Here is a 27,535-nt window from a genome sequence, read left to right on the forward strand (position 1 = left end):
CAAGTGCACTTTCAGTGCAAAGTGGATTTGCCTTTCGTAAATAACCCCCATAGTGCTTTTTGCAACCATATAGTTCAGTTAGGGTTTACATATACTTTTAATAAGAAATGTAAATAGTAAAAACAGTAAAAAAGGATAATTCAAAAAAAGAACAAAGGATAAAGAAAAAAAGAGAAATGAGATAAGGAATAGCATAAAATGAACAGGTGGCAATCTGGGATTTACTTTGCTAAATGATTGATGCTTGTGTGGTGCAAAAACCAGATGATAAGCATGATTTAGGCCTCTTTAAACTGGCAGCTGAGCCGTGTGTTTTTTTTTTTTCATCCGCCCCCCTAAAGCCTACTACACAGCTGAAGATAAATAGAAAGAGGCACTTCTAGGTGCAGTAATACCAGCATTTATTACACAAATGCGGTTAAAAAATGTGTGTTTTTAACCACATTTGTGTAATAAATGCTGGTGTTACTGCACTTAGAAGCTCCTCTCCTTCTATTTACTGTTTATAGTGGCATATAACACGCATTTTTTTTCACCCTGAAAAGTGGGTGCAAATAGCGTGTGCATGTTATACGCCAATACTTCAATTTTAGCTGTCTTGAAGAGGACAGGGAGGGGGGCAGGACTAGCGCCATCAGATTACATACAGTGGGGATCGAAAGTTTGGGCACCCCAGGAAAAAATGTGTATTTTTTTTTTCTTTAATAATTTTTATTCAGAAAAAAAAATAGAAAATACAGAGGCTCATGTAAAGGCACATTCAGTAATGAAAGAGATGCACAAATTCAGGTCAAACCCTGGGGCAGGGAGAAACCGTGAGACACAGGAACGTTCAAAAACAGTAAAACCATAGTAGCCAAGGGTAATAGGGACCAAACTGGATGGATCAGCGACTGTTTTGAACCCTAATTAGAGCAGGCGCTAAGACCGGCTCCCAAAGGACCAAATGCCTAACTATAACTTGTAAATCAAGGTAATGATGGAGGGGGGGGGGAGGAAGTAGATTAAACACAGATACATTGTAAGGGGGGTTCATAAGTAATGTCCATATAGAAGGATCCTGGGGGGGGAAGGCCTTCAGGAAGATCTGGGCTATGTAGTAAGTCATAGGGTGGTATTAAAAGTGAAACGATCCCTTGTAAGTAAAGGAAAGTTGATACAATGCACGTTGATCAGGTAGTGACATGGTTGAGGTTATGAACAACTGCCACCTGGCGAAGAAGGCCGCTCTTTGTTTGACATGGGAGAAGTCTGTTGTGAGCCTCTCTTTCTTTGTACAAAAGGGATAGAAGATCCTTGTGGAGTTGGGAGGCTGGAGGGCCAGGAGGCGATAGCCAATAACGGAGTATGAGACGATGGGCCAGAAGTAGACATAGCAGAATCCAGTCGACTGTAGCTCGTGGAGAGTGGGGTCCTAGAATGGGTCCAGCACCTAAAGAAGTAGACCATGGCAGCAGCAAGGGGTCCCAATATCCGAAGATTAGGAGCAGAAGTTCCTTAGGTAATTTCAGCAAAGTGACATCAAAGATGAAAGCCAAGACCTGGTCCCAGAAGGTGGATATAGTCGGGCAAGACCATAAGCGATGAAAGAGGGGTGGCTTCTAGTGATGACAGTGGGGGCATGATGCCCCATCTCGCTTGGATTTGGGAGAAATAAAAGGGATGTAGGCCCTGTGGGCAATCTCGAGCTGGGTTTCCCTCCAGGTTTCATTAGGCGTGAGGTGCAGTACCTTGTTGAGACCAAGCAGAATCTTGTGGACGAGGTCGGGGTCCGGAAAGGCAGAGGACCAATTTGCGATGAAGGTAGAGGATGCAGGTGGCGTCGACCGTTCCAGAAGAGGTTTGTAAACATCAGAGATCCTAAAGCATTTGTCCCGTATCAGCTGATCCATGAAGCTTGATTGGAATCGACGAGAATCTTCCTTACAATTTTGGGTGATGAAGCTAATACACTGTTGGTAGTGGAGAAAATGTGAGGTAGGAATTGAGAATGAGTCCATCACCTTCTGAAAGGGTAGAGGTTTGCCAGTATTCGGGTCGCAAAGGGAGGAGAAAAGGGACAGGCCCTGCAGTGGAGACCTGGAGTGAAGCAAGGATTTCCTTGAATAGGCAGATGAGTGGAAATAAAAGGTGGAAGTCTGGCCAGTTTCCTAGACTCCCTCCATGCTATCGCTGTGGTACCAATTTCCAGCGGCAATGCAATAGGGCAGACAAAGAGAACGGGTGAGTCATAGCGGATTCCAACTCAAAGTTAGAGTACCTGGATGAGTGGGGGATCCAATCTAGACTAGTTCTAAGTAAACAAGCTAAATTATATAATCGAATATTAGATAGACTGATACCTCCTTTGCCCCTGGGAAGGTGCAGTTTTTTGTAGGCAATACGTGGTCTTTTGCCGTGCCATAGAAATTTAGAAATAGCAGAATCGAATGAAGTAACATCTTTGTGCTTGAGCAATAGTGGGAGAGTTTGCATAGGGTATAAAAGTCTGACAAAGCTGACCATTTTTACAAGGTGGCACCTTCCCAGGAGCGAAAGGGGACAGATCCATCCAGTTGGTCAATTCTTGGGATATCTTGGACAACAAGGGGGGATAATTCAGCTGATACAAAGAAGATGGCAATTTCCCAATTTTAATTCCCAGGTAGGTGATGAAGGAAGGGGCAACAGAAAATAGAGAGCCACCAGCCCAGGATGGGGTGGAATGAGAGCCAATGGGTAAAATATCGCTTTTGGAATAGTTAATGCGGAGACCTGAGCATAACCTAAATTCATCGAAAACGCTTTAAATGGTGTGTATGTCAGCCGAAGGATTTGAAGTAAAGATAAGGACATCATCTGCAAACAGGGATGTGCGGAGTTCAGTGCCTCCTATTTTTATACCGTAGAGGGGTGCCGTATGGGAAAGGTATCTAGAGAGAGGTTCCAGGGCGATGTTAAAGAGTAGGGGAGATAAGGGGCAGCCCTGTCTGGTACCTTTGTGTAGGGAGAAACTTGGCGAGAGGAGGCCTGCCGCAACCAGACTAGTGGTAGGAGAAGAGTACATCGAGTTGATGAGGTGACTGAAGGGGCCTGAGAAACCTAATTTGGAGAGGGTCATGGAGAGCCAATCAAAACGAACGTTATCGAAGGCTTTCTCCGCATCTAAAGTAATGATGACATAGGTACCATTGGGGTTTTGTTTGGCTGATTCAAGGGCTAGTAACACTTTACGGATGTTTAAAGTGGCTGTTCGACCCTTGACAAACCCCAATTGGGCTGGATGGATTAGGTGGGGGAGAATATCGGCTAATCTCGAGGCAACGATCTTTGAGAGGATTTTCACGTCTAAGTTAAGAAGGGAGATAGGCCTGTATGATCCAGGCTGTAGCGGGTCTTTTCCTTTTTTAGAGAGGAGTTTAATGACAGCTTGATTCCCGGAAGGGAGATAAGGGCCTCCCTTCCAGATAGAGGAATAAACTGAGAGAAGTGTGGGCGCCGCGATATGGATATGGTTCTTGTAAAAATCACTAGTGAAGCCATCGGGGCCAGGTGCCTTGTGTGAGTGGAGATGGCGAATGGTTTTCTCTATTTCAGGGAGAGTGATGGGGGCATTGAGGGTCTCCAATTGCTCCGTCGATAAGGTTGGAAGTGACAATTTGTCTAAGAAGGACCAAGCCTTTTCTTGTACAATGGGGTCTGGGGCATAAAGATTTGTGTAGTATCGCAACATTAACTCATTTATGGCTTGAGGGGAGGAGTGTGTGCGTCCCGTGTGGTCGCAGAGGTAGGTGATGTGGGTAGGGCGATGGCCACCTTTACACAATCTGGAAAGGAGTTTCCCAGCTTTATTACCGTACCTGTGAAGGGTAGCATTCAAGTGAGCCTTTTTCGTACGTTCGAGGGTGTCAGCCCAACAATCAAAAGCTGACTTGGCTGATACCTATTCATTGTGATGTATAGTGGAACTGGATAAGGATAGCTGCTGTTGGGCAGCATGTAGTCTGGCGCTGGCCGATTTGTAGTGTTGGAGTGCATTACGTTTAAAGGATGTGGCGTAACAAATAATGCGCCCCCTAAGATATGCTTTCCCGGCATCCCAGAAAAGGTTAGGGTCTACCGTATGGAGGGCATTTGTGGAGGAGTATTCTGCCCAGGCCTTGTCCATGTATGTGTTGAAATCTGAATTATTGACCAGGAAGGCTGGAAAGCGCCAGAGGTTAGGGTGGGGAGGGAGATCCAGCCTATCTAAGGAGATCGCTACTGGAGCATGGTCTGAGATCGCTATGTCGTGTATTACTGAGTCTGAAGTCAAGTTTATGATGTCATCTGAGCCAAAAAAGTGGTCAAGCCTTGCCAAGGATCTATGGGGATTGGAGTAAAACGTGAATTCTCTGTCTACAGGGTGGGAGAGACGCCATAGGTCCGTCATGTGTAGGGAGTCCATGGTGGATGCAAATATAGTGGGTTTTTTTATGGCAGTACCTGGTGGCAGAGTTTTTGGAGAGGACCTGTCTATCGAGGGGTGCATAACATCGTTGAAGTCACCCCCTACCAAATGAGGTAGGTGGGTGAAGCTAAGTAGCCATGTCGAGAGCTCGGTATAAAATTGCTTAGTGGGGTTGTTAGGGGCATATATGTTAGAGATGAATAGTTCTTTAGTGCCTATCCAAACCGTTGCGGTGAAAAAGCGATCCTTATTATCTGAGAGGGTGGAAAGAATCGTGCATGGAAGATTTTTATGTGTTAGAAGTAGTACACCAGCCTTCCGTCCCACTGATTCAGCTCCATGTACTGTACCCACCCACATTTTTAGCATGCGCTGGAAATCGGATGCTTGTAGATGGGTTTCCTGTAGTAGGGCAATATCTGCCTTGAGACGTTTAAGGTGTCGAAGGATCTTCACCCTCTTTTGAGGAGAGCGGAAGAATAACCAAACAAATAAACAAATGCAAATACTTCTCTTTTTTCCGCATGAGTTCACTGTGTAGGGGGGGGAACTCCTCAAGCAGAGCCCCATGGATGAATGGAGTGATAGCGGGTAGTCCCGGGGACGCCTAATAGGCACGCCGTTCTGAGACACGTGTCACGGCGCGGCGGCAGATCTGTAATAAGGGGGATCATAGACACAGCGGAGTCATGCTAATACCCGACATAATTTTAGAAACAAATGTAAGGCAGGTCATGGCAATAAAAACATAAACAATAACTAAGAGCATAGTGGAAAAACAAAAGAAAATGCAGTAAAAAATAACCTGAACACTTGTTCGTGAGCTCGAGATAAAGGAGAGGAGTGGGGCATAGGCAGAGGGCCTACTGCGTCCTGGGTCCAGAACCTCCTTGGACGGCAGAAAAGCAGCTTCCGATGCTGGATGGTAATGATCCGGGTAACAGGAATGAGGGAGGGAGGGAGAGATGAGAATCAAAGGGTATAAAAGTAGCGAACAGCCACTACTGAACACAACTTGCCTTGCGACCCGGGTAGGGGGAGGAAATAAGAGAGACTGTCATATGGAGACAGAAGAGACTTCAGCGTGGAAAGTTACGGTGTCGGTGATCCGGAGCCGATGCTCGAATGCGCTTGGGGGATTCAGTCCTTCCTGGGGCTTCTCTGATCCTAAGCTCGAACGGATGAGGCAGATTTGGAGGGCGTAGCTGGTAATGGGTCCGAACGAAGAGAACGCAAGAATGCTTCTGCTTCAGAGGGGTCCTGGAATGAGAGTTGTTCCCCTTTAGGGGATTTGAGATGAAGCATGGCAGGGAATGCCAAAGAGAACTTAATTTGCAGTTTAAACAGTTCCGAGCATATCGGTTGAAAGGCTTTGCGTTTCTTGGATACTTCAATAGAATAGTCTGCAAAGATGAGAATCTTGACACCATCAACATGTAAGGATGGAGATTGCCGGAATGCTTGAAGAATAACGGCTTTATCCGCATAATTGAGATATTTGGCAATAATGGGACGGGGGGGTCTTGCGGTCCGCATTAAATGATCCCATGCGGTGGGCCCTTTCCACTGTGAAGGGGCCCGTGAGTCCCATGGCTTCTGGAACGCGTTTAGCACAGAAGTCGGTCAGGTCGGCTGTAGGGAGCGTCTCGGTGACACCGACGAATCACAGGTTGGATCGTCTGGATCTGTTCTCTAAATCAACTAATTTTTGGATGACATATTGAATTGTTTTTCCTGAGACTGCTCTGCGGCTTGGGACTGATAGAGATCATCTTCCACCTCAGAAACTCGGTGTTCAAGTTCAATGAGCCTGGTAGTATGCTCCGTGCCTGAATAGCTTTCTCCACTGACGCAGTGATCATGGGAGACAGCAGGGTCGCCACCGCTTGTGCTATGCGGTTAGTATGGCCATCATCCCCTGGGGATGGTGGGTTAGCATCCCCAGTCAGTTTGTGAGGGGTCCCTGTAGCGTGCCCACGGAGGTGGGGCCGCTGAGGCTGGCTTTTTAAGCCGATTTGTGAGGCTCTGTTGCGGGAGCTAGGCAGAGACGCAGCTAGCTCATGCGGCGCCGGAACTGAAATCTCCAAATGGCATCAAATTACAGATTAGACATTCTTATAATATGTCAAAAAAGTTAGATTTTATTTCCATCATTTACCCTTTCAAAATTATAGAAAACAAAAAAATGAAGAATGGGCAAAGATACCTCAAACAAGAATTGAAAGACTCTTGGCTGGCTACAAAAAGCATTTACAAGTTGTGATACTTGCCAAAGGGGGCAGTACAAGATATTAACTCTGCAGGGTGCCCAAACTTTTGCAGATGCCATTTTTTTGTTTTCTGTAATTTTGAAAGTGTAAATGATGGAAATAAAATCTAACTTTTTTTGACATATTATAAGAATGTCTATATCTAATAGACGCCAAGCCGAGAAGCACCCTGGCCTCTATTGGACAACACAGCAGATACATCTTGTGCTACCTGGCACACCACCCCCACACGACTGACTCTGGTAGTCACAGTCGACCGCATCGGTTGTCAGACCTGTTGAATAGAGGGACGACAGGCTCCTTCCCATAACCGATTTCTCCCCCAGACCCTTTCCCCCACACTACTCCCGATTCCACACCAAAACCACATCCCACTTACACCTCCCCACCAACTCACGTACACTCCCTCACCCACACTCTCCCAATCACCACTGTCCCCCATTTCCCCCCTTCCCCCTTCTTTTCTTTCCCCCTCCTACCCTTTACACATCCCTACTTACCCGTGATCTCAGCCTCCCGGGGCTCTTTATAGCTACTTGTATTTCGGTTCATTTTTCAATTGCTACAATGCCCTCCCCAAATTCACCCAACAAACACACCTCCCTGAAAATCATATCACTAAACGCCAAAGGGCTAAATACTCCGGAGAAACGCTCCCAAGTTCTCGCTAATATGAGATCTATGAAGGCAGACATTGTCTTCCTACAGGAAACGCACTTCCGGCAAAATTCCGTCCCCAATCTACAAAACTATGCTTACCCACACAGCTTCCATGCAACCTCCCCCACATCCAAGTCTAAAGGAGTCTCCATCCTTTTCTCAAAAAACACATCCATCCAAATAACAGACACACCAACTAATACAGAAGTTAGGTTTCTCTTCCTAAAAGGTACCATCAATAACAAACTTTTAACTCTAGCAAATATATATAGTCCTAATTCGGCCCAAGTAACGTTTTTTCGGGAAACAATAAATCAACTGACCACCTTTCATGAGGGTCTCCTGATTTTAGGAGGAGACTTGAACCTCCCACTAGAGCCAATACTGGATACCTCATCAGGTACCCATCTCCCCTACAGAGCCATTAAACAGATTAGAAAATGTCTGCAGGATCTTTTGCTCCATGATACTTGGAGAACACTTCACCCCAATGAAAAGGATTTTACCTTTTTTTCCGCACCACATAGAAAGTATTTGCGCCTCGACTGTATATTTGTCCAACAACAATCCATAATTATTTATCCTCAGCCACGATCTAACCTATGACCTGCTCGGACCATCACCCCATTACAGCAACACTTGTATTTCCCGACAAACAGTCCAGAGCCCATATATGGAGATTAGACCCAAGTATTTTATCCGAGCAGTCCAGAGACATTAAGGATTGTTTGACAAACTACTTTTTAGAAAACGATACAGCAGATGTCTCACACTTAATGCAGTGGGAAGCGCACAAGAGTGTAGTACGGGGTAAGATTATCTCCTTGGCTTCAGCGGTTAGAAAGGAAAAATCAGCGAGGCTATCGGAGCTATTCTCCAGACTTAAAATCTTAGAAACTGCACACAAGAGCACATTAGCTCAAAAAACACATACGGAACTCTTAGGCTGCTTTCACACTGGGGCGGTATTCAGGCGTTACAGCGCTAAAAATAGCGCCTGTGTAGCGCCTGAAAAAAACCGGCCCCTTTCCCTCCAGTGTGAAAGCCGGAGGGCTTTCACACTGGAGCGATGCGCTGGCAGGACGGTGAAAAAAGTCCTGCTAGCCGCATCTAGTCCTGCTAGCCGCTCCTACCTATTGAAATCAATGGGACACCGCGACAATACCGCCGGCAAAGCGCCGCTGCAGCGGCGCTTTGCGGGCGGGTTTAACCCTTTTTCGGCCGCTAGCGGGGGTTAAAACCACCCCGCTAGCGCCCGCAGACCGCCGCTAAAACGACGGTAAAGCGTCGCTAAAAATAGCGGCGCTTTACCGCCGACGCCGCTCCCGCCCCAGTGTGAAAGCAGCCTTAGAAGTACGTTCCCTCATTAAGGAAGATTTAGATCTTAAACTGAAAAAAAAATTCATTCTCACTAAGAAACTTTTTTATGAATTTGGAAACAAAACAGGCCACCTTTTAGCACAAGCTCTCCGCTCGAAAAAAGCGAAACACACAGTTCACCTACTCCACTCCCCGCTGGGCAAGCCTCTTGTGAAAAATCATAGCTCGTGAATTTGAAAAATACTACACATCACTATACAACCTCATCCTCACTAACCCTAACAACACCTCCTCCCAGCAGAAATCTGACAAAATATTGTCAACACATTAGAATCCCCGATCTCTACCACCGAATGGAAGCAAGCAGTGAAACAGCTCAAGCCAGCAAAAAGCCCAGGCCCAGATGGCCTAACCGCAGTTTATTACAAAACATTCATGGACACACTACAAAACCCCTTTCTTAAAGCTTTTAATTCGACCGCCACTTCTAGGACACTCCCTACGGGGCTACTGGAAGCACACATCGCCGTAATTCCAAAACCAGATAAAGATCCCACCAATACTGGCAGTTATAGACCAATTTCATTATTGAACGTAGATATACATTTTTTTTCTAAAATCCTGGCAAATAGATTATTACCATTGATCCCCACCCTCATCGCCACAGATCAGGTAGGCTTTGTCCCCGGGCGTGAAGCCAGGGACAACACAATCAAGGCCCTCAACTTACACCACCTAATAACCCAGTCGGGTCAGAAGGTATTCTTTCTATCCCTCGACGCGGAGAAGGCATTTGACAGAGTGTCATGGGAGTATATGGAAGCAGTGCTACGAACAATTGGCCTCGGCCCTAGTATGCTAAACCTCATTCTCGCTCTGTATTCCAACCCCACAGCTAGGGTGAGAGTAAATGGCACTCTGTCAGACGCCTTCTCCATACTTAATGGCACGAGACAAGGGTGCCCGCTATCCCCCATTCTTTTTATCTTAACGCTAGAACCCTTCCTTGAGCAATTGAGAAGCAACCAAAACATCAAAGGGATCCAAACACAGCACAAATAATTTTAATACGCTGCTTGCGCGGACGACATTCTGCTATTTCTGTCTGAACCCATGACTACTCTACCAAATCTCCTAACTGAATTCCATTCTTTCCAATCGATATCCAACCTCAAAATTAACTTCTCGAAATCTTATGCGCTCAACATTTCCCTCGCTCCAGACACATTAACACAATGCAAAAATTATTTCCCATTTCACTGGAAATCCAACCACATAACATACCTTGGTATTCAAATTCCCCCTAGACTATCAGATCTGTACACAATGAACCATTTACCCCTCTTGAATAAGCTAATCCTAGACCTCCAGAGATGGAGCAAACCGCTCTTTTCTTGGTTCGGCAGGGCGGCCATCCTAAAGATGAACGCCCTGCCGAGACTCCTTTATATAATGCAAGCTGTGCCTATTCATGTCCCACCAGCCTTCTTTAAGACATATAAAACTGTATGCTCTAAATTCCCAAAGCGCTAGGAGGAATCGGTCTACCCGACATCTCTAATTACTGCTATGCGATACACCTGTCTAGAATAGTTGATTGGAATTTACATTCCATCTCTAAAGATTGGGTCTCCTTAGAAGCATCTTTCTCGCCTACCCCCTTGGCCTCCATTCCATGAATTAACCCACTACGAATACCATTGGCCATAAGACAGCACCCACTTATTGGCCCGACACTACAATATTTCCAACGTATATGCAAACGAACAGGTTTATCATCAATTCCCAGCCCATTAACGACGGTCAAATTAAACCCAGACTTCCCACCGGGAATGTCCACACATTTTTTAGCCCCAGATTGGACACCAGAACAAACCCGCGCATGTCACTTCTATGCCGCAGGTAAACTTCAAACTGCGTCAAACATAGCAGCAAAATTGGAGAAACCCCACCTCCCCCAATGGCCATACATTCAAATATCTCACTTCCTTCAGTCATTAAACAAGGACCACAATTGCTCCCGTGCACAAACTCGCTTCGAGAAGTTATGCTCCCAACAATCCCCACAACGACATCTGATAGCCCACACGCATAATCTTCTCTTCGACCATATGAGCCCCAGCGACTACGTTGCATGTAAACGTTGGGAGGAGGACTTAAATTTCTCCCTTACTGATGATCAATGGGAAAAAATCTACCTAACCACTCACAAGGGCACACTAAATGTTAGCTCTCAAGAAAATAATTATAAAATACAGACTAGATGGTACCTCACACCAGCGAAATTAAGCAAAATATACCCAGCCACACAAGACAAGTGCTGGAGATGTCTCTCCAGCAAAGGAACATTCCTACACATTTGGTGGTCCTGTCCCCTGCTAATACCCTTTTGGTCAGAAGTATGCAAAATCATTACACAGGTAACCACATACACCACTGAACCTTCCCCCGCTCAATGTTTGTTACACCACTCCCCTAGATCACAAATCTTTAACTATGTTCATGCTCAACGCAGCCAAACAATGCATTCCAGCCAAATGGAAATCTACACAAGTACCCACAATCAAAGAATGGCTCTGTAGAGTAAACAAATCAGCAGAGATGGAAGAATTGATACACATCGCTCGCGACACACCATCGAAATTCAGCACAAAATGGGCCTGCTGGACCCACTTCAAATCCACTTCATCCTATGCTAACATCCTCAACGGCCCACCTTGACTCTCGAACGAATATCCTGAATAAATAACATACTACTCTGAATAAGATCAACAAATGTAGGTTTTAATCCTGAAAACGATCGTAGCTGTTCAACCTAGCCCCGGGAGGTGTGATCACTCTCCCCCTCCCCTTCTTCTCCCCTTTTCTCCCTCCCTATCTTCACCCCTTTTGCTATCCTCTCCTACCCCACCTGCCCCCTTTGTTACTAGCCCCCTCTTCCAAACATATGAATCCCGTACACTACCCATCCATTAATCCCTTCAGCCATTATCCCCCGTAGGACTCAAACGCATTGCGACTATTCCTACGAAATTTCAGACAAGATCTACATCACACCCTTACAGAGCTATACAGACGTCCCCCAAATAGCCACAGACAATATACCACCTATAAGAAAAACCCGACCGGAGCTTAGGGAGTCAGCTGGCCGTTTTAGAACACGCTATAATACTAGCTCTCAGATTCCGCCAGGAAAAGCTAGACAAGCGGCTTCTCATTCCAGCCCTACTATTGTGCCCCGACCCAAGTTGTAATCCTACGATTCCACGCTTGTATTGGGTTTGGGATACACGAAACATGTAAGATTGTGACTCACATTGTTCTGTTAAAACTAATGTTCTTCTTTTCTGGTTTCTAGTTGTTGCAACATGGAAGAGAACTGTCTTTATTTTGCCCTGTTGTAATTTGTTAAATCTCAATAAAATCTTAAAAAAAAAAAAAAAAGAATGTCTAATCTGTAATTTGATGCCATTTGGAGATTTTTCCATCTTTCCTTGGCTTCGTTATGCACATTAATACACATTTTTACCTGGGGTGCCCAAACTTTCGATCCCCACTGTATAGTGAGAATCTCCTGTTTACTTGGCAGGCTCTGTAATAGGAAGTCCTGTCTCCTGGGCCACCATTGGACCACCGTTCTGACAATCATAGGAGATTCTCATTGTATGTAATCTGTCCACGCTTGTCTCACCCCCCTCTCTGTCCCCTCTAGGCTGCAGATGGGCATCGATCAGCCTGCACTCATGGCAATGGTCAGGCTGCCACATTGATGGCAGTGGGAAGGCTGCTACATTGATGGCACTGATGAGGCTGCAGATGGGCATTGATCAGGCTTCAGATGGACATTGATAAGGCTGCATTGATGGCAATAATGAGGCTGCAGATGGTCACTGACCCTTATTTTGTTTCAAAGTTCCTTATATAAAAAAAAAAAAATTCCTGAAACTTCCCTCTTAAAATGAATATGAAAATGAAAATGTTATACACCTGTGCGTGTTATACGCCAATAAATATGGTATATTTCTCCAGAGTTTGCTTCTAATGCTTTGAGTGCTGCTGAAGTATCACTGTGCATTTTCCATTTGTTCTGAGTCCCCTTGGATGGTAGCCCAGAGAACCTGGATATCTAGAGGTTCCACTCATACAGAAGCGCCATATATATACCTCCACCTATATAGCTGAAGAGGCTGTTCACATAGTGTGGCTGCAATGCTGTGAGTTGTAGACAAGGCAAAAATAATCTGGCATGTTGAGTTGACAGGCAGCAACGCCTGGTAATATATGCACCTTGTACAGCCCCTATGCTATTAGTGGTTCCTTGTAAATGCTTACGATACTATACAATTTTACAATGCTATATTATATTATACTGTGCTATACAGTTATACACTATTATTGTTCTGTGGTACAGTCAATACAGTCAATGGAGTTACATTGCAACTATGGAGAAAAAACTTGACTCACAGTTGTGGCGCATAAGTCCTATTGAAAGTTAGCATTCCTTCACATGAGGAATGTTTGTGTACCCAGCGATTGAAAATCAAATTTGTGTCAGGTAAGAGGAGAAGAATATACAGTATCTCCAAAAATGGAGCACATCCCTCACATTTTTGTAAATATTTTATTATATGTTTTCATATGACAACACTGAAGAAATTACACTTTTCTGCAATGTAAAGTAGTGAGTGTACAGCTTGTAACACAGTGTAAATTTACTGTCCCCTCAAAATAACTCAACATGCAGCCATTAGTGTCTAAACCGCTGGCAACAAAAGTGAGTACATCCCTAAGTGAAAATGTCCAAAATGGGCCCAAAGTGTAACTATTTTGTGTGGCCACCATTATTTTCCAGCACTGCCTTAACCCACTTGGGCATGGAGTTCACTAGAGCTTCACAGGTTGCCACTGGAGTCCTCTTCCACACCTCCACGATGACTTAACAGAGCTGGTTGATGTTAGAGACCTTGCGCTCCTCCACCTTCTATTTCAGGATGTCCCACAGATGCTCAATAAGGTTTAGGTCTGGCCATATGATTGGCCAGTTCATCACCTTTACCCTCAACTTCTTTAGCACGGCAGTGGTCATCTTGGAGGTGTGTTTGGGGTTGTTATGTTGGAATACTGTCCTGCGGCCCAGTCTCCAATGGGAGGGGTTCATGCTCTGCTTCATTATGTTGCAGTACATGTTGGCATTCATGGTTCCCTCAATGAACTGTAGCTCCCCAGCGCTGGCAACACTCATACAGCGACAGACCATGATACTCCCACCACCATGCTTGATTGTGGGCAAGACACACTTGTCTTTGTACTCATCATCTGGTTGATGCCACACATGCTTGACACCATCTGAACCAAATAAGTTTATCTTGGTCTCATCAGACCACAGGATATGGTTCCAGTAATCCATGTCCTTAGTTGGGAAGGGGACAGGATGGCATGTTTGCACAGGTGATCTGATAGAGAGGAACAACATGCCATCCCGACACCAGTCTGGTATTTACCATTGTTTTACCTAATATAGAGTGGTGCACTGGCGCACCTAATCTATGTGAGTACCACATTTGGGGGCCTTTTTTGCTTTCTGTTTATTAAATCATTAAAACTCTATTACACTATCAAGTCTTTATTTAAGCACTCACCGAGGTACCATACTGACAAGTCCAGGATTCCGGTGTAACTACAAGAACCCAGAGGTGATTCATATGCGTGTTTTGATTGCGCTTAGTTGCAAGGTCACACCCTCTGAGGTGAGCATTAAATATCTAAGGGGAGCACCAGAGTGAGGAACACCACAGCATTTTCTGGATTTTATAATCGCATAAACTTTATTGCACTTAGTGGTTTTATAATCGCATGGACTTTATTACATATGGATAGACTCTTTTTGGATACCATACACTTGTACAGGAGCAATGAACAACCCAGCAATGCAATATTTATATACTATATAATACTGGATGCTATGCACATTCACAAGAGCACTTTTTTATGCATTAGTGGGTCACTGATAATCTATACAGGATCATAAAAATGGGAATTGCAGCCGAGACGAATAGTTTATATGTCTTGAACCAAGCGGGCCCTCCAGGTCACTCCCCCCCCCCCCCCCCTTATTGAGGAAGGGAACCAGGCTCACTACCTTTAGAGCGTTGTTTTTGTTTTCATATGTGTTTGGCTATGACTTCCCCTCTTTATTTAAATGTCCAGAAGGTTGATATGTTAGCTAACACGACTGTAACCATATGTTTGTACTTATTTGATTATTACTTGTCAAGCTGGTTGATTCAGTCTCTCTGTATTTTGTTATTGAAAATAAAATACTTTGAAAGAAAAAAATGGGAATTGCACCTCTTTGCACAGTAGCACTTTATATCTATTATCATCACTGTTTATGCTTTTATATACACATCTTTTATTTTTAATACATGTGTAATATTTATATTTATTTTTAATATATGTGTTCATTTATTGCACTATTGCCACTTTCCAATGTTAGGAAAGACAGTTTCTTTCACTATTGGAGGTTTTTTATATGTTTCTTTTTACACTGGTATAGTGTATGACTTTGGAAAGTGCAGCCTATATATTTATTTATCCACATTTGCAAGATATATGAGGCATGCTTAACGCTTACAACAGATTTTTGATAATTAAGGCATTTTGGATTAGTGGAGGCTCACAGGACTCTTTATATTTTAACATGTCCTTAGTCTGCTTGTCTTCAGCAAACTGTTTGTGGGCTTTCTTGTGCATCATCTTTAGAAGTGGCTTCCTTTTGGGACAACAGCCATTTGATGCAAAGTGCGGCGTATGGTCTGAGCACTGACAGGCTGACCTCCCACCCCTTCAACCTTTACAGCAATGCTGGCAGCACTCATATGTCTATTTCCCAAAGACAACCTTTTGATATGCTGCTGAGCATGTGCACTCAACTTCTTTGGTTGACCATGGAGAGGCCTGTTCTGAGAGGAACCTTTCCTGTTAAACTGCTGTATGGTGTTGGCCGCCATGCTGAAGCTCAGTTTCAGGGTCTTGGCAATCCACTTATAGCCTAGGCCATCTTTATGTAGAGCAACAATTCTTTTTTTCAGATCCTCAGAGAGTTCTTTGCAATGAGGTGCCATGTTGAACTTCCAGTGATCAGTATGAGAAAGTGAGAGCGATAACACCAAATTTAACACGCTTGCTCCCCATTCACACCTGAGACCTTGTAACACTAACAAGTCACATGACACCAGAGAGGGAAATGGCTAATTGGGCCCAATTTGCACATTTTCACTTAGAGGTGTACTCATTTTGGTTGCCGGCGGTTTAGGCATTAAAGAGGAAGTAAAGGCAATTTTTTTTTTAAACGTACCCTCTAAGGCAAAGGCATAATGAGCTAGTATGCATAGCATACTAGCTCATTATGAATAACTTACTTAAGAACGAAGCCCCCGAAGCGGTCCTCCATCTTCCTCTTTGCCACTGCCATGTATCCCAAAGCGAATTCCGGGTCTCGCGGCTCCGGCGCTGTGATTCGCCGGAGCCGCGATGACGTCACTCCCGCGGATGCACACAGGAGCCGACACTCGCTGCATATCGCCACGATCTGCGGCCTGCCCAGTGCGCCTGCACGCCGCTGTCTGCGGCACATGCATCGTAGACAGCGGTGGCTGTCTTTGGGTAAATATCTCCTAAACCGTATAGGTTTAGGAGATATTTCTTGGACCTACAGGTAAGCCTTAATCTAGGCTTACCTGTAGGTCAAAGTTGGTTGTAAGGGTTTACAACCACTTTAATGGCTTAGCATTGAGTTATTTTGAGGGGACAGAAAATTTACACTGTTATACACACACTCGCTACTTTACATTGTAGCAAGTGTAATTTCTTCAGTGCTGTCACATGGAAAGATATAATAACATATTTATTGTTATTATTTTTTTTTTATATATTTATACAATTTTATTTGTATTTATATTTATAAAAACAAAAATGTGAGGGGTGCACTCACTTTTGTGAGATACTGTACTTTAATTATAACTTTTCTGCAATACCAAGTGGCTAAACTGATTAAACTTCTATTACTGTCTATTTAAATTACCAGTGATAACAACAAGCATAAAATAGGCAATAAATAAATAAAGCAAAAGATTACTGTATTGTAGTTGGTAACTCAAAACTACATCTGTTGCAAATTTCATTGCTTCCCCCACTTGATGTTACTTTTAAAGACGACTACCATTTCCCATATCTTGAAATGTCTCTCATTATAAAGAATTGAAAAGCAGTTTGTGTTGTCATGAATAAAATATGTTATTAATAATCCTATTTCTGCCTGCAAACATTAAGTAAAATACAGCTTGTAAAGGTCTGTGTTGCAAAAAAAAAAAAAAAAAATGGATGGTTTTAATTTTGTTTTACTATTTTGCAATAAACGGAAGCAAAAAAAAAATGCTGTATTAAAACAGGCTACTGCTCTCCTTTATCTAGCATAAAGCTATAAGCAGGCTCTGCAGTAGCTCAGTATTTATGAAAGCGCATCACAGATGGTATCTGTTAAATTACCAAATTTAAACAGGGTTTTAAACACAGCACAAGTATTAAATGAATCTTACTCTGTGGGAATCTAGGCGGATTGTCATTGACATCAGTCAGTGTGATGTTCACCGTGGTGGTCCCAGATAATCCTCCCATCTGGCCGCCCATATCTTTGGCCTGAATAACCACTTGGTAATGTTCCCTGTTCTCCCTGCTCATGTCTGGTAAAGCAGTTTTGATTATGCCTGCAAAAACCAGGGGAAAAACACTGTTTCAAAATATTTTCACATGAAATACACTGCAGATGTAAAATCTTTGTAAAAATGCAGAAGTTATTTCCAGTGCGCATCTGCTGACAAACACAACACCATGCAACTTAACAGGTGCTACAACATTCAATAATCAGATTGTTTGATTCATCTCTGTATAACAGTTAGAAAATAAAACAAATGAATAACTACTGTACTGTACATTTTTTTCATTCTTTGCATCAACATGCATTATAATAAGCTCTCCTCATTCCCGTGAGCAATATTATAATTTAATTAGCAGATACTTACAAAGTATTTTGTACAATTTATTGAAAAAGAACAACATTGTTTGCTGGGTATTGTTTTTTTTATATATAATTGTACTCTCTGTCTCTTTGTTTACCACAAATAGGCGATATCACGTCTATGATGTTTTGGTTGGTTGGTCTCTCTAAGTAAGAATAAAGAAATAAGCTTCACCTGATATGGTAAGAATTATTTTTAACCAGATATGTTTTATAGAACACAAAAATTATTATATTAATGGATTACACTGCACTACAGTATTGAAATCCTTTTTATTAAAGAAGAAGGGAATTTCACTTTAGCTACTTAATCAGGTAGAGAGATGTTCACCTTGAATACTTCATTGTGTACAAGAGAAATAAACAATAATAGAAATTTTGCTTGTACATGTTTGGATTAGTGAAATTAATGAAGTTAACAATTAAAATTAACCACATTGGATTTAATGCAGAAATCCTGCTAGCCAACATAAAGCAGGCTAATGAGGTCTCAATGATTCATTGCTGTGATACTTCAGAGTTTCAAATGAACCATTTTAGGCTTGTACATTAATGTGATGCAGTGCTACAGAACAGTGATATACAGTGTGTTTTTTCTTCTTTATCCATGAAAAGTCCACAGGAAACTGAGCATATTATATACATATAATATATATAAATCTATATAGCTATAGATACATCTATATATAGATAGATAGATAGATAGATAGATAGATAGATAGATAGATAGATAGATAGATAGATAGATAGATAGATAGATATTAAGATACAATATTCTTACCTGTGTCAGCATCAACTGAGAAATATGGCTGTCCCTGAATAATGCTGTACACAATTTTAGCACTATTACCATAAGAAGGATCATCGGCATCTATGGCAGTCACCTGAATCACAGATGTACCTGGAAACAGTAATATATTGCATAGTTAGAGGTACATAAGGCTTTACTACAGATATTCACAAAAGTAAAAATAATCAACACTACTTGTAGGCAATATTTAAATATTTAAATAAATCTAAAATCTCCCCTCCTGTAAGCACAGGTCACTGAAGATTTAACTAAACTCCATGGATAAAGATAACAAGACTTATATCTTTCCAATTTATTGACTGGAATGATATGGTTTTGATGGATGACAAAATATTCTAAATTGCTTCTATGAATCTCTAGGAGCCTTGGACGTGCATAATATCATAACACTTGGTGAGTGAAAATCTTAAAGCATACACAGTTTTGGCCTGGATCAGAACATTTCTGGCTGAGAGTTTTAATTGGCATACCTAGAAACTTTAATTGCAGTTTTTCTAGCATCATCTAAATTACTAGTAGATGAACTGTCAAGAGCTTTATATAGGTCTCACATAAGTATATAAACTTCACAGGAAAGTTAATTTCAACCAGAGGTAGCCTTAGGCTTATATGCACCACATACTGTACCAACACGAATGCAAAATAAAGGTATGCTGACATACAGCTTTTTATGCTATGGGTACTAAATGCTGAATGTCCTACAATCACCCGATACTAATGAGACAGTTGAAATGTTTTTGTCTGCGTCTGATCAGTAGCTGTCTAATGCTCAGTCCATTTATGTGCAATTTTAAAATGCAAATCTACAAAGAAAAAGTAAAAAATGCAAAATATATGGGCCCTAACATGACAATCAAATAAAGTGCTATAAAGCAAAATCTCTATTTATTATATCTCTTATTCTTTCTCATGGATTAGCAGAAACATCCTAATATGCTGATAGTGTAGATTTATTTGGGGATTATAATCACTATTTTAAATGATAGGACATGGCTATTGGTATGTGGGACCTTGTTTTGGATAGTGTTGATAGGATGATGCAAATCTGGGTAGACATCGTGTAAATGGTAAGACATGAAAAAAAAAAAATGTGCAAGGTGATATCTCAGTTATCACCACAAAAGGAACACACACAAAAGCCAAGATTAATGATTTTCTTAGTCAACTTAATAATGCAGAACACCACAGAAGATAGATTTCATAAAAAGAACAACAGCATTTCTCATAATGTTAAAATAATCTACTGCCTCAAGGTGCCATGGACCTGTCCTGTGGGAGAAGCAAAGTATGATGCAAATTCATCCCTGATGTATGCACCCTGCATGTGTCTCTGTGACACCATGGGTCCTATGGGCCCTTTCCTTGTTCTGTATTAATGAGTCCATAAAAAGGAATTATTTGCGCTGGTGAACAAAGTTGCACTGGGCACATGCAACTTGAACTGCACTGATAGACTTTTGTTTTTTTAAGATTATGAGAGTGTGCATAAAAGGCATAGTGCAGACTAATCAATGATTATCCAGTTTCTAGGATACCTAAGAACAAATTTAATAAATCATGTATTTTCGTTTAACAGTAAAGACAATTAAAACAAACCAAAAAAAAAAAAAGACTCAAGGACGATTATGCACATTACCAGGGATGCTTAGGAGAACACATGAGTGAATCAGTGGCCTCTGCTCCGACTGCATACTTAAGGCCCATACACACGATCAGACTTTTTGACAACAAACATGCAAATTAGCTGTTTTGGAGCAACATCTGACCGTGTGTATGCTCCATCAGACAAACTTTTTTGGTTTTCATCGGACTTTTGTTGGCTGTGCGAACGGACAAACTTTCTGGCAACAAAAGTCAGATGGAGCAAAGTCTGATCGTGTGTACAGAAAACCATAGGACTTTTGTACAAAGTACAAACAGGCATGCTCAGAACCAATGCCAAAGATCAGGCAACAATACAGAAGTTGACCAAAGGTGGCGGTAAAGAGCAGAAAAACCACATGATTTGGTGAAAGTTGGCTGAAAAAGTCCTGCTCTGTGTATGCAATACAAGTTCAGGGGCGACGCCCTTTGTACAAAAATCCAAGGCAAAACAAATGGACTTCCTTTGTTCAATTTTAAAGAAGGTTTTTTTCCAGAAATTGAGCAAACACAAACCCAAATTACAATTTCCTCTTCTGTGACCCTCTTTATCTGTGGAAGAATTAACTCCACCACAAAGTGTTGCCCTTGTTCATACAAGTACTAATCCTTGGATAAGCGATCTACACAATTATAAAACATGAATCCCACCAATTTCCCACAACAAAATTGGATGTAAGTTAACCACCTCGCGCCCGCCCTATAGCCGAATGACGGCCGTAGAGCAGGCGCTTTCGTCCGGGAGGCCGTCCCTGGACGTCCTGTTGTTTACTTCCGCAATGCGCGCATCAGGGAAGTTCTGTGTTTACCGTGTCCTCCGGAGACAGGCAAACACAGATCGCTGTAAACGGCCAATCACAGCGACCGTTTACAGCGCGATCGGCGTGTCCAATGTGAGATGATCTCATATGTAAACATATGAGATCATCTCTCAGCGCCGCTCTCCCTCCTCACACAGACAGCGTGTGAGAGGGGAGAGATGAATGGCTGCAGTGGCCGTAAGTGTAAAAAAAAAAAAGTAAAAAAAAAAAAAGTAAAAAAAAGTGTCATCCTCCCCCAGTGCCATCCTGCCCCAGTGCTATCCTGCCCCAGTGCCATCCTGCCCCAGTGCCATCCACCCCAGTGCCATCCTGCCCCAGTGCCATCTGCCCCAGTGCCATCCTGCCCCAGTGCCATCCACCCCAGTGCCATCCACCCCAGTGCTACCTGCCCCCAGTGCCACCTGTTAGTGCTATCTGTCCCCAGTGCCACCTGTTGTCAGTGCCATTTATCCCCAGTGCCATCTGTCATCAGTGTCACGTATAAGTGCCATCTGTCATCAGTACCACATGTCATCAGTGCCACATAGTGCCATCTGTCATCAGTGCCACATATTAGTGCCATCTGTCATCAGTGCCACGTATCAGTGCCATTTGTCATCAGTGCCACCTGTCAGTGTCACGTGCCATCTGTTGTCAGTGTCACGTGACATCAATGCCACTTATCAGTGCCATCTGTCATCATTGTCACGCGTCATCGGTGCCACGTATCAGTGCCACGTATTAGTGCCACGTGTCATCAGTACCATGTATTAGTGCCACGTGTCATCAGTGCCACGTATAAGTGCCATCTGTCATCAGTGCCACATATTAGTGTCATCTTTCATCAGTGCCACGTGTCATCAGTGCCCCGTATAAGTGTCATCATCGCCACGTATCAGTGCCATCTGTCATCAGTGTCACGTGTCATTGTTCTGGTGCTCCAGGGCCTTCAAAAGTGTAATAGGTAGTCAACAAGTTAGATGTGTAATTTATGCTCCTAGAACACGTGATGGTGCTCCCAGCATGTTGGGCCTCTCTATGTGGCCAGGCTGTGAAAAAGTTCCACACATGTGGTATTGTAATACTCAGGAGGAGTAGCAGAATTTTTTTGGGGGTGTCATTTGTGGTATACACATGCCATGTGAGAGAAATAACCTATTACAATGACAATTTTGTGGAAAAAAATAAAAAAAATGAAAAATCTTAATTTTGCAAAGAATTGTGGGAAAAAAATTACAACATCAAAAAGCTCACCATGCCTCTTACTAAATACCTTGGAATGTCTACTTTCCAAAAAGGGGTCATTTGGGGGGTATTTGTACTTTCCTGGCTTGTTCGGGTCACAAGAAATTAGATCGGCCACCAGTACATCAGATGTGATCAATTTTGTGCGATTCGCACCACAGCTTGTAGACTCTCTAACTTTCACAAACACCAAATAATATCCACTAATTTGGGTTATTTTTACCAAAGATATGTAGCAGTATAAATTGTGGCCAAAATGTATGAAGAAAAATTAATAATTTGCATAATTCTGTTACAGAAACAAAGAAATATGCATTTTTTTTCAAAATTTTCGGTCTTTTTTCATTTATAGCGCAAAAAATAAAAACCCCAGAGGTGATCAAATACAACCAAAAGAAAGCTCTATTTGTGGGAAAAAAAGGACAAAAAATTAATTTGGGTACAGTGTTGCATGACTGAGTAATTGTCATTCAAAGTGTGAGAGCACCGAAAGCTGAAAATTGGTCTGGGCAGGAAGGGTGTTTAAGTGCCCAGTAAGCAAGTGGTTAATAAAGGTAAACTGTGTCTACCTAATTTGATTAGCTGCCACTTTAAAATAATCAAAAACTCAAACTTATCACTTAAAACAAATATCTATAGGTAAAAAGTGGCACTAAAGTGCAGAAATAAAATTACTATGTTTCAATGTATATCACAGCTTCTATTGCTATTTAATTTTATCTATGTACTTTAGTGCCACTGTTTACCTATAGACATTTGTTTTAGGTGATAAGTTTGAGTCTTCTTCATAAAAGAACAATTACAGTATAGGTAGTGCAAGAGAAAGGGCAGCAGGACAAAACTTTAATCAGATATGGGACATTATTGCCACCATGGCCAAATGCATGGAAGGCAACAGGTCAGAAGAACTGATCTTTGCAGGGAGTCTTGGGGGACTAACAAGAATAATTCCTCTTGACCTGCAGACGAATATTTGGACAGGTGTCACTTGATACATTGCTATGTTAATTTCTACATCCATATCTGATTGGGATAATATATACTGATCCTCAGAACTACCACCTCCTTATGGGCCTTATGACCATTAACTCACCATCTTAATAATCATTACCACAATACAATCCATCTAATTGGCCTCCAAGGCCTCTTGGGCCAAAGCCTTCCACACTCACCATTTCCTCAAATACATCTTTGTCACATGGTCATTCCACTTAGGGCCGGTTCACACAGCGAGGCGATGCGAGACGACACGGCTCGCCTCGCCTCGCTCCCGCAAGTCGCCCCCGTTCTGTACAATGGAACCGTTCTGAGAGGAGCGACTCGAGTCGCTCCGACTCAGAAAAAAGGTTCCTGTACTACTTCTGGGCGACTTCGGGGGCGACTTGCATTGACTTCTATACAGAAGTCCTCTGCAAGTCGCCGCTGAGGTCCCCGCAGGTCGCAGCGAGGCAAGTCGGAGACGCCTCGCCGCGCCTCGCTGTGTGAACCGGCCCTTAGGCAATGACGTGTCATCAAATGACCCTATCACCTATCACCAACCACTTACCATCATTTATGAAAACCTTGCATGCCTCATGTAAATACCTAAACTTATGAAAACAGTATCATTAGTAGTAATTAGCATGGCTTTATAGAGGATCATTCAACTTTTCATAGTGTGCAGCTAGAGTAGGGACAGCTCAGATAGTTTCAGTGTAGTGTAGTGAGACCGTGTCAGTAATCTTGACATTAGTATATAGCTAGAGTAGGGACAGTTCAGATAGCTTCAGTGTAGTGACGGTTGAACACCGTCTATTTGATTGCATTACTACCAGTTTAACGCTATATCGCATTGCGTGCGTTACTGCCAGTTTAACACCATATTGTTTTCGCGTGCTACTGCCAGTTTAACGCCACATCGTTTTGCGTGCGTTACTGCCTGTTTAAGGCCACATCGTTTTTTGCGTGCGTTACTGCCTGTTTAATGCCATATAGTTTTACATGCGTTACTGCCAGTTTAACAGGGTTCGGTGTTTGGGTCTGAACGTTTGCGGTTTTCGAAAGTTCTGGTCTGAACTGAACAGTGGTCCGTTTGGCCCATCCCTAATAGGCATCTCGTAGGTTGATTGATGACATGAAGCACTCCTTGGTCAATAGGTTTGTGCCTGTGAAGATAGAGTTCATACGAAACCTATAAGACTGATCTGTTTACTGGTTTTAAGTTGAGGATAAATCGAAAACTTCCAGATGTTTTTTTCATCAGAAATCTATGGGAATAGAATCCCTGATAATGTGCCCCCAGTGGTACCTGAGTCACAACCCCTTGTTGTGTCAGATCCTTTAACAGGTTCTTCATAGCTAGGGCCTTTGTTGCATCTCTTGATAGGCTTGTTATAATGTACCTTTCTGGGGGGTGATCTGAAAATTCTATTTTGTAACCTTGGGACAGCATGCACAGAATATACTGTTTTTCTGTCATGTTTGCCCAATAAGGGAGACCATTTTGAAGCCTTCCTCCCAATTGTAACAGGCTGTCATTGCGTTTTGCTGGTTGATGCAAGAGGATGGAAAAAATGCATTTCCTTTGCCCTTTCCCCTCTGCCCTAACCAATTTTTTTTTTTCTCTTGATGTTTGTTACTTTGTTCCTGAGCCTTTTGAGGACGAAAAAACAGTTTGACTGGCTGTTTCTTCTCCTTGACAGGAAAGGCTTCTTTTTATCTACAGCTCTGTCAAGAACTGAATCCAAATTAGGGCTGAACAATTAAGCCCTGTACACACGATCAGACATTTTGACAACAAAATCCGTCCGATTTTTTCTGACGGATGTTGGCTCAAACTTGTCTTCCATACACACGGTTGCACAAAGTTGTTTGGAAAATCCGATCATTAAGAACGAGGTGGCATACAACGCGTGCGGCGCGACTATAAAGAGGAAGTTCAATAGCCAGTAGCCAATAGCTTTCGTCTCGTAAATTATTCTGAGCATGCATGGCACTTTGTGCGTTGGAATTGTCTACACACGATTGGAATTTAAACGGATTTTGTTGTCGGAAAATTTTATATCCAGATCCCAAACCTTGTATGTCGGAAATTCCAATGGAAAAAAAATATGGATTTCCCCTTCAAATCCATACCAGACCCAAAGGGCCTGGTATGGACGGGGGGGGGGGGGGCACATCATTGTTTTCTTTATTTTTTAATAGCCTGGTGCTGGTAATTGCAACTAAGTAATTTTAAATGGTATTTTTTTCCTTAGAAATGTCAGTCTTGCTGTGGCATGTTCTGTATATGCTACAAATATACCACTTTACAGGCACATTAAGAAGGCCCCCCAGGCACAATATTTAAAATAATTTTTCATTTTCATTGTTGCACATTAAATATCATTAAAATCACTGCTCCAGAAAAAAACTATTATTATTATTTTTTAATGATACATGTTCCCCAGGGCAGTGCCCAGACCCCCATAACTCTTTTATGGCCAATTACTTGCATATAAGCCTTCACAATGGGCACTTTTGATTTTTCATGTTCTCTCCCATAGACTTCAATGGGGTTTGCTGTTCGGGTTAGAACATTTCCCCTTTCCGGGAGTTCTGCTGCGAACTGAAGACAGGCGTGTTCGGCCCATCCCTAATGGGGACTTAATTGCCAGTTTTAACTACAATGGTTGCTAAATCTTTTTATCTGTTTTTTTTTTTTAACTCTGAGGCAATTATTGTGTATTATATGTGCCCTTTGTTTCAGCACTTTCCACAAGCACAATCACAAACATTATCTTAAAATGGGAAGCAGGCACACCATGGGATATGGTTTATTTTTGTCTTAAATTACTTTTTTCCTGGTGTGATCAATTTATTTTTACTCAGCATTGTTTTTTAGATATATATATATATTTTATTGAGGTTTGTCAAAAATAATGAAGGAATCAAACAAAGGGAGAGAAAGCAATTGTAAAAGATAGATGCTGTATAAATAAAAGCAGATCTGGTTCATAAAGCCAAAAAAACTGCGTAGACTGCATGTATAATGAGAAATAATTTTAGATAAGGGACATTGCTTAAAAGCAATAGGTATCTCACTAGGAAGCATGGATGAGGAACCCTTTTAACCATACTAAGTAGGCTTTAAAGCAGAACTCTGTGATTTTCAAAAAAAATCCCCATTAGTACACTGCCCACACAAAAAACACTAAACAGTTATTACATTACATTACAGTGACATTTCTTACTGTTTAAGAGAAATATCTGATTGAATTTTCAGGAAGACAGCTCTGTCATTTGAAAAAATGCAGCCTGTATTCTGCCAAGGAGGAGGTGTTAGAACAGTGATTGCCTCATATCCTCTTCTCTCTCTCTCTGAACTTTTATCAGACTACATTTCCCATGAATCCTTGGAATTGATGTGAATGTGGGAGGTACACTGGGCTTGGCATGTAAATGTCAACTCGTCCACTTCAACATAAATCACACATCCCTTATTCTGCAGCCAGCTAGTCATGCTACTCAGTAACTCTTTGTATAATAGGTTACAGCCTTATAAATGCAAAGCATTTTAATATAAAGGCATTGCAGGGGCCACCAGTGCCACATGCCAGGGACCACCAGTGTCACATATCAGGGACCATAAGTGCCAAATGTCAAGGACCACCAGTGCCATATGTCAGGGACCACCATTGCCGCATGCCAGGGACCACCAGTGCCGCATATCAGGGACCACCAGTGCCAAATGTCAAGGACCACCAGTGCAGTATATCAGGGACCACCATTGCCGCATGTCAGGGGCCACCAATGCCGCATGTCAGGGGCCACCAGTGCCGCATGTCAGGGGCCACCAGTGCCACATGTCAGGGACCACCAGTGCCGAATGTCAGGGAACACCAGTGCTGAATGTCAGGGACCACTAATGCCGCATGTCAGGGACCATCAGTGTAGAGTGGGTATTAATATCAGAAATCACTTGTATGACACAGCAGGGATCTCCCGCTGTGTCAGGTATTGTATATAAGAACACCGATCGCTGAATGTCCTGCCGGTATTGCAAGTGACAGCACACTATTCCAATGTGGGCAGGCAGCTTCATTGCGTGGAGCTACAGTGTCTTAAAAAAGTATTCATACCCCTTGACATATTCCACATTTTGTCATGTTAAAATCAAAAAATATCGTCTCTACCTTGCCATCCAACAAATCGGAATTTGGTAAATATTAAAAACTATTTCTTTCCACCTTAGCACCTTACCTTTCACAAATGTGCAATGCCGTTGCCTCCTCCTCCTCTTCTTTCCCAAATAAAATGCTCTGA

At 42.5% G+C, this 27,535-nt stretch overlaps 1 protein-coding gene across 2 annotated transcripts in view; it reads right to left on the reverse strand.

The window, feature by feature from the left end:
• Positions 1 to 27,535, reverse strand: part of CDH9 (cadherin 9) — a 406,872-nt gene that overhangs the window by 132,002 nt on the left and 247,335 nt on the right. For both annotated transcript variants that reach the window (XM_077492039.1, XM_077492040.1), the window contains exons 4-5: positions 18,537 to 18,656; positions 17,277 to 17,444 (exon numbers count right to left, since the gene is read on the reverse strand). In XM_077492039.1, coding sequence (XP_077348165.1) covers positions 17,277 to 17,444; positions 18,537 to 18,656 — 288 coding nt within the window. The remainder of the gene's footprint in view (positions 1 to 17,276; positions 17,445 to 18,536; positions 18,657 to 27,535) is intronic.

This window comes from Lithobates pipiens, unplaced genomic scaffold, assembly GCF_037356315.1.
Source record: "Lithobates pipiens isolate NorthernLeopardFrog02 unplaced genomic scaffold, aLitPip1_a1.2 Scaffold_19, whole genome shotgun sequence".
In the NCBI taxonomy this organism is placed as follows: Eukaryota; Metazoa; Chordata; class Amphibia; order Anura; family Ranidae; genus Lithobates; species Lithobates pipiens.